The 16,738-nt window shown below is 40.9% G+C and overlaps 1 protein-coding gene across 9 annotated transcripts in view; it reads left to right on the forward strand.

The window, feature by feature from the left end:
• The window catches only part of DCLK1 (doublecortin like kinase 1), a 327,878-nt gene that overhangs the window by 243,215 nt on the left and 67,925 nt on the right, over nucleotides 1-16,738 (forward strand). For 4 of the 9 annotated variants that reach the window (XM_082435609.1, XM_082435610.1, XM_082435607.1 and 1 more), the window contains exon 6: nucleotides 7,278-7,372. In XM_082435609.1, coding sequence (XP_082291735.1) covers nucleotides 7,278-7,372 — 95 coding nt within the window. Of the gene's footprint in view, nucleotides 1-4,383; nucleotides 6,348-7,277; nucleotides 7,373-11,308; nucleotides 16,208-16,738 lie in introns of those variants that run through there. The other 5 variants (XM_082435611.1, XM_082435612.1, XM_082435615.1 and 2 more) reach the window with 4 other exon arrangements.

Genomic DNA, 16,738 nt, shown 5'->3' on the forward strand with positions numbered 1-16,738 from the left:
ATAGTGGGAAGCAGCTGCATAGCACAGGGAGATCAGCTCGGTGCTTTGTAACCACCTAGAGGGGTGGGATAGGGAGGGTGGGAGGTAGGGAGATGCAAGAGAGAGGGGATACGGGGATATATGTATACATATAGCTGATTTACTTTGTTATACATCAGAAAATAAGACAACATCGTAAAGCAATTATACTCCAATAAAGATGTAAAAAAAAAAATTCATTCGTCTATCTTGCAAAAAAAAAAAAAAAAAAAAAGCACATCAGCAGAGACAAGGGGACAATGAGAATGCAGTAACGGAAGTCAAAGGGGCAGAAAGTTTTGAGATGGAGGAAGAGGCCAGAAATGTTAAGAGGGCAAGTAGCATGAAAACTGAAGGGAGGTCATGAGAACTGGAGCTAGGTCATAGGATTTGGCAGCGAGGACACCACTTCAGGGGGCATGTTTTCCCAGGGGGTCATTATGGGACTGCCCGGGGCTGACTCCCAGGCTAAACTCCAAGGGGAGGCTGCCCTGCAATGAGTACCTGGTAGGGTGTGGGCAAAGTACCCAGAGCCCGTCAGTCCCAGGACCCTCATCCACCCTGATCCTTGGTTCCTTAAGTGCCTAATTCCCTCGTAATACCCACGGCGTATTCTGGGATCCCAGCTGACACATTTTCATAATTTTAAATCAGAGGACTCCAGATGATTCTGTTTTATTGTTGAATTGGAGATCTCTTTCCTTTTACCCTGAAATCGTCTTTGACTCCTTTTCCCCCTCCTCTTCCACGTTTCGTTGGTCACCAGTCTTCGTGGCTCTTCCTCTGCTGTCCTAGGACTCCGCGTTCTCACAGCTGCAGAAACCACTTGCTAGCTGGCCTCTTCCCTGTCTTTGTCCTCTGCCCCTTATATCTGCCTTGTGCACTGATGTCAGACTTGTTGCCGTTACTTACCGTCTGCTAAATAAAGTCCGAACTCTACTCTCAGATGAAGAACTGTCTTGATTTGTCCGCAGTCTTCCTTTCCAGCTGTATCTCCCATGTCTTCTCTGGACTTGTGCGCCAGCCTATAAACCAACTTAAATTTCCACCAGATACTCCTTGGACTTTTCCACCTCGTACCTTTATTCCTATCACTTTCTAGAAGCCTTCCTCTGTCACTTCTGGTCAAAAGCGCACACAACCAGGTTGGCCCCGCCGACCTCTCTGAGGGTCTTTCCCACCTCCCCAGACCCGTGACAGTTGATTTGGCTCCTGGGCTACAGGTGACATGCTGTATTACCCTCCTAAGTCGTAAGGTTTCTGAGGGCATGTGTTCTTCACACATCCTACAGTGCCTTCAAGTTCATGGTCACTACTAAGTAAATGTTGACCAGATGAGTGAATTGAGGAACAATAGGATGTTTTCAAGTTGCTTAGACTTCCTGAGGTTCAAGGGCCTTTTTGTAAATATTTATTAAATAATCAGTTCATAGAGCCATGTTCCTTTCTCCATCCCCACTGTTTTCTATTGACCTCCCCACTTGCCATTGTTCTCAATAGATAAGATAGTCCCTTTGAATTGGACCCATTGTCTCAGTTTAAGAGAATGCAGACAAATGGAGAAAATTAGGGCTCCATTTCACCTATGAGGTGAGCACCTATGAGATAAAATTAGGAAAAAAGCATTTATTCTCAAGAGTTCCCCCACCCATTAGACGCTTGTCTATTTTCTCTTTGCCTCAGTTGACTCCATCTGCTTTTTTTCTTTTTTGTTTTCTTCTCAGTAATGTGGCAGGCAATGGACAAGGGCTGGGAAAACATATTTTAGAGTATCTACAGCCTCCTCCACGATCAGGGAGAGAGGGAAAGTCTAGGGCAAGCAGCCAGATCTCCTGGGCAGCATGCCTGAATCACCACCCCCTGAACACACAGACGGATACATAGACCCATAGACATGCAAACACGGTCCCTCCTCCCCTGCCTGCAAGTGCAGTGGCATAAATAAATGAGCCATCTTAAGTGCAAAAAGCAGATAGGGAAACAGGAAGATCGGTTTTCAAGTCCAAAAGGTTAGTCACCTTGTAATGAGATAGTCTTGCGTAGAGATTGTTCTAACTTTGGGACCAGTTTGAGGCATTTAAACATTTAGTTTTCACTTGCTGTCTGAGCCTGTTACCAACGAAACCGTAAAGGGAAGAAACCCTTTAAATTCACAAAGGGTTTGCTAACATAACATACACGCGAGCTTAGAGTCATTTAAAAGAAGCAATGAATTCTAACAAGGAAGCCAAGTATTTCCCAATTCTAGAATTTTTTTAGTAACTTTCATATTAAATTGTAAGTTTCGGGAGACAGGGAACACTAGACAGAGCCAGGCACGTGGTAGGTTCACGCTGTGAGTGCTGACTGGTTGATTACAGAATCCTGAATTCATGGCTCCAATGAGTAGAGTAGGATCATCCGTCTGAAATGATGAAGGATGAGGTGAGGTCGGATCTTTCATGGGGAGTGATATGCGGTGACAGATTCAAGCTATAGTGTCCCTGATAGGCTTAGGTGCCCCTGAGAGGGGCATGGACTAAAGATGGTAGAAGTCAGCCCCACAGATTTCTTCCACAGCTCTTTGGTGGCTGGTTATATAATTGATCATCACGGGATATGAGAATAAGCCAGCCTAAAGTTTAGCACTTCTCATTCAGGAGGTAGCAAGCAGAGCAAAGGATACAGGGTTTAAAATGTGCCCAGACAGATCTGAGCAAAGGAAACCAGAACTGGATATAAGGCAGTGGATCTGATGAGTACTTCAGTAATTCAGATGTTAGTGACTTCGATTGAGATAACTAATTGTTAGACCTGCTTGGCCATTTAAAAACAACCATATGAAGTTGAATTTTTCCCATTCAAAATAAAGAATTAGTTAATACAGGCCTCTGTAAAATAACACCGTTTGTTGAATTTTAATGAGTTCTATTAAATAAGTGACAAAGCCCTTTTTTACTGGCACTCAGGGACTTCTGGTATTACAGGATTAAAACACAACTGAACTCAGTACGTGTGTCAAACTTACTTATGAAATGAAATTAATTATTCCAGCAGTGATCCAACCATAAGGTGTGTGATGTTTTCTGGAGGTCAAGAACCATTTTAAGAAGTTGCCAAGAGGATGCTTTTTAGGTGGTCAAGAGGAAGAGTCTGAACAGAACTCTGACCTTAAGAGTGCAGTCGTTCCCAACTTAAAAGCGGATCGTGTTCGAAAAATGTTTGATCGTAGATGACTTTTTGGAACTCGAACTTCATTTCTCCAGAGAGGTGGCAACACAAGTAGAAGCTGTGAGCCTAGTGGCTGTCAATAAAGGAGGTGGGTTCGAGTGCCCCAGTGAGAGAGAAACCTACACATCCTCAGCTCTCCAGACAGGGGCAAGAGTCCTTGACATTTCCTGAGGTGCCAGGACAGGCCACTCATAGGAAAAGTGTGCAGTTCTTTGAGTAAGATGCGAATGAGACTCAGTTCTAGCTCTGCTGCCTTTGAGCTGTTCGTCTTTGGGCAAGTTACCTCTCTGAACCTGTTTCCTCATCTCCAACAGGAAAAATTACACCAACCTACAACGCAAGTTTTCTCCCTCCCTCCCTCCCTCTCTCCCTCTCTCTCTCTCTCTCTTTCTCTCTTTCTCTCTTTCTTTCTGTCTCTCTCTTTCTTTCTTTCTTTCTTAAGGTACATACAATGCACCTCTAGCCTTAATCCTCTTCAATCAATCAATTAACCACATCTGATAGTTTTTACCTCTTTAATCTCTCTGGAATGTTTCCATTTCCCTCCACCTCCACTGCACTACCCTAGGTGGAGCCACACCATCTCTCTGACTTCAGGACCTTTTATTTATTTATTTATTTTTAAAAATTAATTTATTGTTTATTTATTTATTTTGGGCTGCATTGGGTCTTCATTGTTGCGTGCAGGCTTTCTCTAGTTGCAGCGAGCAGGGGCTACTCTTCGATGCGGTGAGCGGGCTTCTCACTGAGGTGGCTTCTCTTGTTGCGGAGCACGGGCTCTAGGTGCGCGGGCTTCAGTAGTTGTGGCGTGCAGGCTTTAGTAGTTGTGGCTCGTGGGTTCTAGAGCACAGGCTCAGTAAATGTGGCACCCGGGCTTAGTTGCTCTGCGGCATGTGGGTTCTTCCCAGGCCAGGGATCGAACCCGTGTCCCCTGCATTGGCAGGCGGATTCTTAACCACTGCTCCACCAGGGAAGTCCCCGACAGGACCTTTTAAATGTGCCCCTGTCTCTCCTACCTGGACATTCGGCTAAGGGGTGTCCCTGCTGCCATTATTGTTCCCCTCTCAACCATTCTTGACAGGGTAAGAGCTCTTCAGAGCTTTTTAAAATGCAGATCTGATCCCCTGGGTTCCAGCTTAAAATCATCCAATGGCTTCTCATTGCGCTTTGGATAAAACCCAAACTCCTGAACTTGAATTTCAAAACCCTGCGTTACGTGACCCCTGCCACCTCCTCCATCCTCATTCATAAGGTCCTTCCCTCCAACTCCACTTGGCTGCTATGCTAACTTGTTTAGGTCCCTTCAGAGCACCATACTCGCTCCCTCCTCCGTGCCCAGCCATGAAACAGGTGGTCCTCTTGCCTTGGAACACTTTCCCTCACTGTGCCCTACCCTCCTTCCCCTGGCAAACTCCTCCTAATCCTTAGGATCTGGCTTCACTACCTCTTACCCTCTCTGTAGGGTGTAGGCCAGTCTTAACCCCATAGGTTGTTAGGATTCCAACAGCAACATGGAGCACTTCCCCTCTCAGAATACTCTGTTGTGATTACTAGTTGAGTTGTGTGATTTCCCTGCAGGTTAGAAGGCCGGTGCAGTAGGGAAAGTGGTGGTGAAGAGTGCAGAGATTTTGGCCTCCGCCCTGTATTCACTGGTCAAGTTGCTTATCATCTTTATGCCTCCTCATCTATAAAATAATGCTGCTTGCCTCACAGAGTTATCCTGAGAGTTAAATGAGATAATATGTGTGTGTATATATGCATATATGTGTATATATTGGTTTGGCCAAAAAGTTCATTCGGGTTTTCCTGTAAGATGTTACGGAAAACTCGAACGAACTTTTTGGCCAACCCATTATGTCCATATAAAAGGTTTAAGTGCGTTAACTAGTCCATAGAAAATAAGTCTTCAGTAAACTGAGATGCATGCGTAATGAATACTTAGTAAATGCAAGCTTTTTGTTGTTGCTTTGTTTTGGTTTTTTTAAGCTGAGTATTGCTACGGCTGTTTTCCTGGGAGTGCACTTTCTCTTTTTCTTTATGTTCCATTGGCTTGGTAAGATTAGAGTCCCAAAAGTAAAACTGTGAGTACTGTGTTTGCTTTCCCATTTGCTCATTTTTTCCCAGTCTGCGTAGCCTGTAGGAGTGATGTGAAGACGTAAAGTGATGTAGAAAGTGGGCAAAGAAAATATCATGTTCACAAAGCCTGTTTTCCAGTCAACTCCTAGGGGATCCCATGCCTTATTAGCTGTGGATTCTGCCTCTGCCCGCAGTTCTTTAGTCCTTGCCTGTTTCAGAGCCCTCCTATTAGAGGCACTGGCGGGGCAGTGCAGTGCCAGGAGGCCCAGGCATCAGGCTCATTCAACAAAGACAGGACCACAGAATGCAAGCAAATTAAAGCATTCTCAGTGCTTCCTACTTCAATGTGCCCCCCACCCCCAAAAAAACAGGGGTGTGTGTGTTTTAGATGGAGTCACCAAATACATTTCAAAGGCAACACACAAATTAGTGCAGCATGAGTTCTGTGACAGTTGGTAAGGGTCTTTGGAGAAGATGAGAAAACAAGGAGCTTCCCAGTTCCATGGCCCCTAAGGTTTGGTGCAAACACTGTGTGTGAAAAATCACCAAACATGTACCTCACCACTGAATTTTGTGAGGGTCGACTTACTACCCCTGTTACCTGGTAGTCTCCAGGCTTTAGAAGAGTTCTCGTCATTTTGATTTTTTAGATGAGTCACTGGGTTTGTTGCCCCCAGAGGCACTTCATTATGATTCAGTGTGAAGCCCTGAAAGGACTCGGCTTCCGGGAGTTAGGGGTAGGATGGGGGCTGCAGTGGTTCCGCGTTGGCATGAGGCTGAATTGACACCTTTGATGTAGCCTAAGACAGAACCCGCACCTCCCACTGCTTCTCGGAAGACGTCAGCCTTACGCAGAAAAGGCATCTGCTGAGGAATCCTGCATCTCATTCAGCCTGCTCTGGGAGCAGCCTTAGCCGTCGTTAACTAATCCAACCGCTTCCCTCCTCCTCTGCGGTGCTGGGCTTAGTGCTAAGAAGGGATTTCGCCTCTTGCTCTTGTCAGGTTAGGCACTGAGACTGTGTCCATGTTAGAACTCATAGAAGGTAAGTTAAACGCATGATCCCTCTCCCTCATGGCAAGATGTTTATTTTGCGCCCTGGAGGACATTTGTGTCTCATTGCTAATCCTACTTCGTTGGCTGTGAATGTAAAACATGTAAAAATGTTGACATTTTTACAGGCAAAATAGTGGCGATCTGATACCTCTTTACAGAGTCATGTCTTTAAGTGTTTTATCAGTTCTTAGAGGTGCTGTTACTCAGAGAAAAGAATGGCTTGCCTGAGTTCTGTGGCTTTGATTCCTTTTAGGGATAATGTTTAAAAGTCTTGAGAGTCAGGTTGATTCTCGTGATGTAAACCTATTAAAAAGCAGCTTTTATTTTCGACAGCAGTACAGACTAACTGTGAGGAGTTCCTGAGTGTCTGTGCCAGTTACTTTGTCTTGCTGGAGGCAGGTCCTTCTGAGTTAGGCTGGGGGATGTACAGGGCGCAAGTGGATGTGGGAACTTCTAGAAGTGAGTTCTTAACTCTAAAAAGACAGTGATCTGTTTTCACGAGTCACTGGGACTATCACTTGTGAGCTGTGCTAATATGTACTCTCACTGGGTTGTACTGGGAAGCTAAACTAAAGAAGGAAGCATGCAGCCCATTGAAAATGTCTCAGAACCGCACGCCTAAAATCTCCGTGGGCACGGTTAAGAGCATCATTCATAAATTCATCAGGAAAGTTGTGCAAAGTACATTATTATTCTTTTTAATGTAACCTGCTGCTATATTCAACACCGGCTTAACAAAAGCAGTGAATTTCTGAAGAAGGTTTCTCCCAGAAGCTATTTTTCAGGACTATAGATAAAAAGGTATCTGGAATTTTAGCAAATGTCCCTCTTTAATTGTTTGTTGTTCTGAGAAGATGATTTGTCGTGAGAATGCTTTTAATAAGCCGCTTTTTCTCTCTGTGATTCTCTGTGCTTCTAGTTAATGGAACCCCTGGTAGTCAGCTCTCTACTCCACGCTCGGGCAAGTCTCCAAGCCCATCACCCACCAGCCCTGGAAGCCTGCGGAAGCAGAGGGTAAGGAAATGAGCAAGCTCCTTGTTTAAGACCTGTCCATGTCTCGGTGCAGATGGCACAGGTGCCAGCAAATAGCCCTCTCATGATAGCGCTGCTTGTCTCTAAGGAAGAACCAGGTGAGGGCAGGAGGTGACCGACCTTGCGTCACTTATTATGGCTGTGGTTTCTCTTAGCTAGGACTCGGGGCTTTAAATTTCCCTGTAAACTTGTCCTGATCTTAATTCCAAGAAGAATAGACAGTTGCTGCTTCACTTTGAAATACCTCACTCTTTTTGTCTCGAGCGCACAAAGACGTTAATGGCACTGGATTGTAAGCTTCCTTAGCTGAAATGAGTTTCATTAGAGACATCATCACTGGTCACCAGCCTTCCTTAAGAAGGAAAAGGAAAAGTGCCTGGATTGGAGGTGGGCGGGCCCTGGTGGGAGTTGCTTTAGGGCAAAGGATGGTGGTCCAGAGCCCCTGAGGGTTTGTGCTGCAGAGATGGTTACATGTGACCTGTGTTTTTTGTGAATGAAACCCACACGGAGCACCTTCTCTTTCATCATGACCTGCATTTATCTTTGAGCTTCCTGTGTAATAATGGAGAAGTTGATTGAGCTTGGAGACCAAAGTCAAAAAAGTTACCGGAAACAGTGTTCGTTTCTCTATGCTGAGGAAGAGGGTGGCATTAGCTTTTCTTTCAGGATGGAAGGACTACTGTTCGGAACCCCTCACAACCTCTGCGGTTTGTCTTTTCCAGTAAGACCAAGGCAGGAATCAAAGGAGTGGGACGGGGAGGAGGGGCATGGTACAGTGGAGGCAACAGGAGGCCTTTCATTGTCCTGATTTCACAGGCCAGGTGCGGAGGGAGGGGCGCTCTAGGAGGTTTCAGGATGCTGCTCGCTGAACATTCTAAGAAGCTAGGGCTCTTTGGCAGCTTTTGAACTCAAAGATTGGATTCATGAATTTCGTTTCTTGTACTATGTGCTTTAAAATGAGACTTTTATGTTCCATACATTTAAACCGCCTCCAAGAGGGAAGCTCCTCTTTGCAAGCCTCCTGCCGAGGTTGTGTCCACACACCCTCTAAGGGGGGGGGAGGTGAATGAGTCAGCCCCCAGTCCCCTTTGGAGGCTGGCCCGCCACGTAGCAGGTCGCACTGCCCTGCTCCACTGAACCTCCTGGCATCAGGTCCAGCTGGTTTTGATTATTGGATGAGGCCTGGAGCTGGGCACCGGCTCCTCCACTAAAGGGCTGTGTTATCTTAGATAAGTCTGTTATCCTCTCCCGGCTTCAGTCAAAACACAACAAAATAAAAGGCTCTTTCCAGATAGAAAACCCCATAATGCGACTCCAGTTCCAGCTGAGTGTTTTCACTATGGCTTCTTCGTGGCCACAGTCTAATCTGGCATTTTAAAGCACAGGAATCATTAGTGAGCTACCAGAAGAATGGGCCAAGTTCATTTAATCTCCTCAGTGTCTGTGGTCGAGTGGAGGAAGGGCTAGGGGAGTGAGCGATGCTTTTCTCATCAATGTTGCCCAGTGAGGCCCCCACCTGTAGAGGCAGGCCATTAGAAACAGGACAGACTGGGGACTTCCCTGGTGGTCCAGTGGTTAAGACTTTGCTTTCCTATGCAGGGGGTACGGGTTCGAGATCCCTGGTTGGGGAATTAAGGTCCCACATGCTGTGTGGCCAAAAAACCAAAACATAAAAGAGGCAATATTGTAACAAATTCAATAAAGACTTTAAAAAAAAAAGAAAAAGAAAAAGAAATAGGACAGATAGGGCCCTCTTGCATAGAATAGTCTCTCTTTTGAGGTGTATACTTTGGAGACTACACCTGGCATAGAAATCCCTTTTCATCCATCCATTAAATTAGATTCAGGATTTAGCTCATGCTTCCTTGTTGAGATTAGATTAGAATGAGTGAGACTCCCTGCTGCAGATCTGAGCTTCCCTCCTGCTGGCTTATGGTGGAGACTTCCATCTTGGGGGGATGTAAAGCTCTTGGCTCAACTGTCCCTTTGTTGGCAGAATGAGGCTAGAATTTGCTTCTTCTGCCCTCTGTATTCCCTACTTCACTATGACTTTGTCCAACTGAGGCAGAAAATTTCCATCCAGCTCCTAGCAGCTGTGTGGCCAGTGGCTTATGTAATTAACACTGCCAGCGCTTGGGAAATGATTATAAGGGATGGTTCTCTTGTAGATTCTTCATTTTGTCATTTAAACTACCAGTGCAAGCTCCGTACTTGACAGGGAAAAACAATCTCGTTTGTTTTAAGGAGACAAAAGGTTTATCATCATCTGAAAACATTTCTTAAGCACATGTTGTGAGCAGAGCACCAGATAGTTTAGAGATGGTTCAGTTTCCAGGCTTTTGAATTGAGGCCGTAAATGAACATCCTTCCGTCCATGTACCACGTCAATGAGTAGAAACATTCCCAGCTGCTTTAGTGAGAGGAGCTTTCATCTTGGTGTGGAGGCAACTGCATCAAATAATCCCTCCCAGTTAAAATGAGCCTAGAATATCCCTAAAAACTGATCCTGTTTCAAATTTGGTTAATATTCTTCTCAAATGGCTATACTCCTATGCAGGAAATACTGAAATAAGTGAAAGATGGCAAGTGCTAAAAGAAGACACTTCAGAGAATAAATTAACTCTTATTATTGCAAATTGGAAAACAGTAGCTACTTCTCTTTTTCTTTCTGTGTTGCCTAGCAACATGGCCAGGAAAACGAGTGGGCTGTCTCTCTCTGCAACACACACTCACACTTCCTACCTCATTTTGAAACACAGGAATATAAGCTGCTTTTTTTTTTTTTTTTTTTTTTTTAAGGAATATTGAGACATTTGACCGCTTCTTCACAAACAAGAAAGTCTATATTTTTATTTATGTTAGTTATGATGGTTTAATCAGTTTTTTTCCTTCCCTTAATATTATATTTTTGTTACCTCTTTTGGTATTTTAGAATAGTCCTATACAATAGGAGTCTGCATGCCAGATATTTTTCTTCTTGAAAGCGCTGATGGCAAGTGTACCAAGCAACTGTCCTATTTTCCCAAAACACTGTTATTTAAATTGCTGTCTAGACGCGTTTGGTCACAGATGCAGATCCGGGAGGATCTTTTCCATCCATGAACCCCCATTCTGGGGTCCCATTTCTTAATACATCAGGAAGAAAAGTGTTGTATTGTGTAGGTGGAATGAAGCTCCCCATGATACTCCCACATGGCTGACTTTTGTAGATTATCTGATCAGTCAGATGATGTGAAGAGTGGGTGGTTCAAAATAGAAAAGAAGCCAGGATTCTAGACACTCTCTGCAGATCTGAGCTGGTTGCCTGGTGACCAACAGAGGGATCTCATAGCAGAAAAGGGCAGAGGGAAGAAGAGGGAAGGTGATGGGTGAGCGGTTGGGGAACCAGGAATAACATTGGGAAGGGAGCAGGGAGGTCAAGTTCGCATTCTTTCTGTCTTCCAAACATACCATTTTGAAAAGGCAATGTTTATTGGGTGTATGCGCGGTGCAAATGCAACCCTTGAGTTGCTACTCTGGGACCAGAATTTGCTGAATGCCAGCTGGGGCTCCTAATAAATAATTGCCTGAGGTAAGCAGGTTCCTCTTCTACCCAGAATGGGAAGGAACCGTTGGAGGAAGAATTGCCTAGATACATAGTAGCAGAGTTGGTGTTGACAGATCTCAGGGGCTATAGAACTTGACACAAAGGAAGGCAAAAGCTCATGAGCAGATCAAGCCAATAGGGCAGAATAAGCACCCTTTTCATCTGTTTAGATGGTTTCATGATCTTTTCTCTTATCCAAATTTGACGACTCTAAAGGGTTCAATGACATCAGAAACCAAGGATGCCCATTCAGTGTTGTTCCACTCCTAAGAGAGCCACAGGGCACCTAAGAAAGCCAAGTAAACAAATCTATACTGCCCTTCATCTTACAGGACCTGTATCGCCCCCTCTCTTCGGATGATTTGGATTCAGTAGGAGACTCAGTGTAAAAGAGACAATGGAGCAGTGTATATGGTTTGTGGTTGGGTGAAGGTTTCACGTTTCCTAAGCAAAAGTCTAACAGCAAAATACACAAAAGAGTTTTGCATACCTTGCAATTATGAAGCCTAAATCATATAAAAGGAAATCTCCAGGCATTTTGTATTAATCCTTGAAAGAGATATTTTTTTATATCTCCTACGTTGATTTGACTGAGGGAGCTTGAACACAGACTGGCTCAGTGGGTGAGGTTTTTATGCCAGGCCTGGCTCTACATGAATTTCATTTATGGGCCCGATCTTAGTTTCAGAACATGCTAATGGTGTAGCAAGACAGTCATAATTTCTGTAGATGGGGTTTTCATTTTCATCATAAGTAAACATGTAGATACAAATTTTCTGTACAATTCTGTACAGATTTTCTGGCTAAGCAGATTAAAATGCCACTAGCAGACATTTTTTCTTAAAGTTATATTCTTCTTAAACTTTACACTGCTGATTTTAAAGGACTTTTATTGCAAAATAATCAAAATATTCAAGTAGGGTTCTTCTTCTTCCTAGACAGTATTCAGAGCTACTTGTTATTTTGTGGGTTAGTACAGGTGAGGAAAAACACCCGTGTCAAAGACATATCTCATGAAGACTTTCTTGTTAAGCATAGGAACTTTCCTTATTTTTGTTGTAAAAAGTAAATTTTACTCTTTAAACTTACCTTTCATTGAAAACAGCATAAGTATAGCTTAAACATGAAGAATTTGTTCAATGGCATTGCTATAAATTATATAATTCCTCCCTACAACCATATATATAATTTTTCAAATATGTAAATGCTGAAGCTAGGAAGCTTTTTTTATTAAACATACAGACCTAAAAAATTGTGTCTGGACTTATTCCAAAAAACCAATTTGAAAAGCAAAATTCTTTTAAATGGTGCTACATAAATCAGGCCCCAAATATCCAAATCTCTGCTCTGATAAATCCTGGATCTTACTGGTGTTTTGGAAATTTTCATATGCAAAACTCCTTTGTGTTAAACTAAGTAAGTCTATGATTATAACCTATTGTTAAACATTAACCTACTAATTCTGCTTTCCTAGTCCTCTGTTTAAAAATTATAGTCAGCTTTGCTTAAACATAAAACAATTATTTTTAATCTGAATGTTAAGAACTAATTTAATGTGTATGGTCTATCATATTTAAGCCATACCCTAGTGATCATTTAGTTTTACTAGTTAAAACACTAACAATTTAAGACTTGTGTAGCATGGTTTTGATATTTTACAGGCTTGACATATCTCAGAAGGTGATAAATTTAAGACATATGATGCCACTTGGAGGCTTTTACTTGGGGTTTTTTTTTTTCAAATTTTACTTGAAAATTGAATTTAAAAACAAAATGTTTGATTCAAAATGGAGAGAATTTCAGTTGTCATATACTGTTTTAAATGTTATCCATTTATCTCCTTGATAAATTGCTCAACTATCAAATTTTACCATCTGGTTTATAGTTACATATGTTACTATCTCACTTTCCAAGTGAATAAAATATTCCAACCATAAGAAGGAGAAGAAGAAAAAAAAACAGTACAGGCAACCTAACAGCGTTTGAAAACTTAGCCTTATAAAAATTAGTGCCTCATTATCCTGTCTGTTGCAGAGAAAGACACTTCTCTGGCAGGTTATTTGAGAACCGCAAACTGAACCATTCCATCTTGAAAGAACAGTTCATAATACCTGTTCCAGACTTCAGATTTTAAAACTGTTTCCAATAGAAATGAACAGAGACTCCTGCTGAGATCAAAAGGCTGCTTTGTTTTAGCTGAAACAGTAAACATCTGTGAGGTTGCCTATGCTGGTGTCTGTTCTAGTTATGTCTTTGTAAAATGCATTACTTAATACAGTTGAGTCCATAAAAGATTAGTATGTATTTGACTGAACTGTCAAAAATGCAAAGAAAGCAGTGGAACAGTTAACCTAAATCTGGTGGGGTCAGATGGTCCAGAACAAAAAATAAATTCCAATAATTTTAACTTCCCTGAACTGTCAATCTTATGGACAACTACTGCTTAGAAAGGTCCAATAAACGCTATTTGTTCTGGATAAGTGGCAGATATTGCCAATTGATATGAAGCCCAGGGCTTTGTTTAGACATGGCAAAAAGAAACTGGACTTGTACTAATTGCCGATAGATATCATGGCCAACTTTCCATTCAAGCAGTTCCGAGGGAAATGCTATTCCACAGCATTTAATCTTTTGAACATATGACTTTTATTAAACGACTGTTCAGGGGCAATATATATCATTTACTTTTGAAACTAAAATTCCTCAGAGATTGAAACAGCACACCATTTATAGACTTTGAGATCTCTTCCTGTGCAGAGCATAATTCCATTATACTAAAGCAGAGATTAAAAAAAAAAATCCTTAGCAACAAACCAGAAGTTTTCAGTTTATTGGTGGACCCGAAATGATGATTTATAGGCACTTAAGATTTACTTACTTATAGAATTCTTTAAAAAAAAAAAAATTAGACACTGAACTTTTAAATTGTTCTACTGGGCAGAAGAGACCTCCAGCAAAAGCAATGCATTTTTGTCCTTACGGTAGACCTTAAATGTTCTGTGAAGACATTGCACTCTAGGAAAAATTTGATCATTGGCACTTACATTTTCGCCTTTAGACATCATAGAGAACGATACCATAAACATATCCCTGCTTTCAGCATTTTAGAAATGCAAAACCTAATTATATATCAAGTATAAACTTCAGTGTGAACTCAAAGACTGGTTCTGAAAGCTACGTGGTTTGTTTCTTCTTTGTCTTGCTTAATTACGTGGGGTGGGGCAGGAGTTCCCAATGTTTTCATACTGTCATAGACTTTTGAGACGTGTCAGGTCCACACCCATCTATACACATCCCTGTGTTCTTATATTGGCTCATCTAAATATTAGAAAAATCAAATACTATCTTCTAAAAACATTTTGAACCAGAATTCATGTGCCACGTGTTCCCTATGTTAACCAGCAGGGGTATTTTGGTTGCATCCACTGCAGATCTGTACATGATTTTTTTTTTTTCATTTAAAAATAATGAAATCTAAAAGCCACATTTCTTAATACAAATGAATGAATATACAGAATAATATCCTTAAAAAAATAATTCCATATAATTTAGCTATTGGACTACTAAATTTTTCATATGTGGCCATATATCTACCCAGGTGTGTAGGTGTTTATGTAAATTTGCAGGGCTCAGTGTGTATATGGGTGTGCTTATGTAAGTATTTGTGTATGTTTATAGACCATAAATAGTAGAGTATGGTATTTGTGACACAGCCTTATAAGTTACTGGCTCTTGTGGAATTGTATGTAAAACCTTTCATGTCGTAAATCAGTACCCGTGACATATTAATTGAGGCATATTTAACTTCAAAAGTAGTTTGCTAAACTAGTATGGCAAAATGGTTCCAAATAATAGGCAGATGTACTGATTTATTTTAAACAATTTGGAATCCAGTTAAACAAAAATCTCAAATTCAGATAAATCAATATTGTGTTAACTCTTAAATATAAGCGTACATTAATGCTTATATTGTTATGTCCTGATATTCTATTATTAAAATGATTATATACTATCACTGATGTTTCTCTAATGTGTATGACATGTGGTGATTGTCAGTCAGTGTTCACTAAAAAAAGGAAGTATTGATTTATAGGGTTGTGAGTAGGTGAGTAATTATATTGAAACATAAATCGAAGAGAATCCAAACTGTGTTTGATTTGAAGTAAGTTGAATTGCAAAGCCAGATAACCTGTAAGGCAGTTTTGTATGTTCTTTCAAAACACGATTCTAAACTACTGATGTATTTTCAGTAGTAACCCTACTATACTTACTGTATGTGTGTATAACAAATATACACACTCCTGAAAATGTTAATTGAATGAATATATTGGGAATGAACTTTTTGGCCAACCCAATGCTATATATACATACATTTCCTACTTATGCATATTTGCATTAGCCTGGCTAGCATCTCTAATTGTGCATGTCAGTGACAATGATATCCCACAGAATTATAGTGTGAAAATTAGAGATATATTGAATTCGAAATACCAGTTGCCTGATGCAGTTTGTTATACTGTCAGCTGAAAAATATTTGTAACTTTGTGCCTGTAATGCATGTGGAAAAGATAGGAAATCTGAGGCCCTAGCTGTAATTTTTCAGGGTGCATGATATATAGTGTCTTTAAAATGTGGTTCATTTTAGTAAAGACGATGGATAAATTCCAAGATAGTATAAATGTTGCATGTAATACATGGGTGTTTGTATTATATATGGCCACAAAATGGTTTTGAAGCCAGGGTAGTAGGTATCTGAAAGGTCATAGGCAAAGAACTATGAAAGTTAATTTTCTTGTGATGTGTTTCTTTGAGTTTATATTCATCAACAAGCAAGGAATTAGGTTTATTTGTTCTAAGGTCATTTTACTTTGAAATATACTATGAATGTTGTAAATTTGGATAAAATTTTTGTAGAGAGGTTGACATATTTCCTGCTTACAGTTTGAGTTGCTCGGATGTGTATTCTCTTAAAAAAAGCATTTGGTGTTAAAATGTTTTAAACAGCAACATGTTTTAAAAACCCATCAGTTGAGGCCATCAGCAGAGTTTTACAGAGCGAAATGGTGAAATGTTTCATTGACCTACCCAATTTTGAAAGTTCCATCACTTTGTACTGTGGCTTCACTGTAAAATATTGTACATTGTGTTTCACACTGAACCATGTTATTCCTCTCAAAGTTAATGTTGTGACACTTACCACCTTAAAAATAACTAATAAACAGGAAAAACCACCTATGTTGTTCAGTGAGTTTCTTTCAGAAAACTTGATAAGTAGACATTGAAATTGAAATGACTGTGTGGGGTAAGGGTTACATTCATAATCATATTTATGGTGTTTTATGATGTAATTAGCATCAGCAGATGATACCTGAGATACTGCAGAACGACATCGCACGACATCCAAAGTATAAAATACTGACAATAACAATGAAATAAGACTATTTGATGAAGAATTCTGTTTTAGTTGGTTATATTAAAATCATTAATACACTTTCCTCTCAGGGTTGCATTAATGGTGAATATGTCAAACAAATTGGCAACTGGTTGAAAAAAAGAAATTTTAACCATAGCAACTTCCTCCTGGGCATGAAGGCATTTTTCCCAAGGTCATCTAATTTGCAGGGGAAAAAAATGTGCATGTGTATATAGGTGCATGTGTGTGTATGAAAGGTATTTTAAAAACGCTAAATAAATAAATATATCATAAAATAACTATAATAACAAAGTTGATTACCCAACTGAATATAGAACAAAAATCCATA

Source organism: Balaenoptera physalus, assembly GCF_965194825.1.
Source record: "Balaenoptera physalus genome assembly, chromosome: 18".
Lineage (NCBI taxonomy): Eukaryota > Metazoa > Chordata > Mammalia > Artiodactyla > Balaenopteridae > Balaenoptera > Balaenoptera physalus.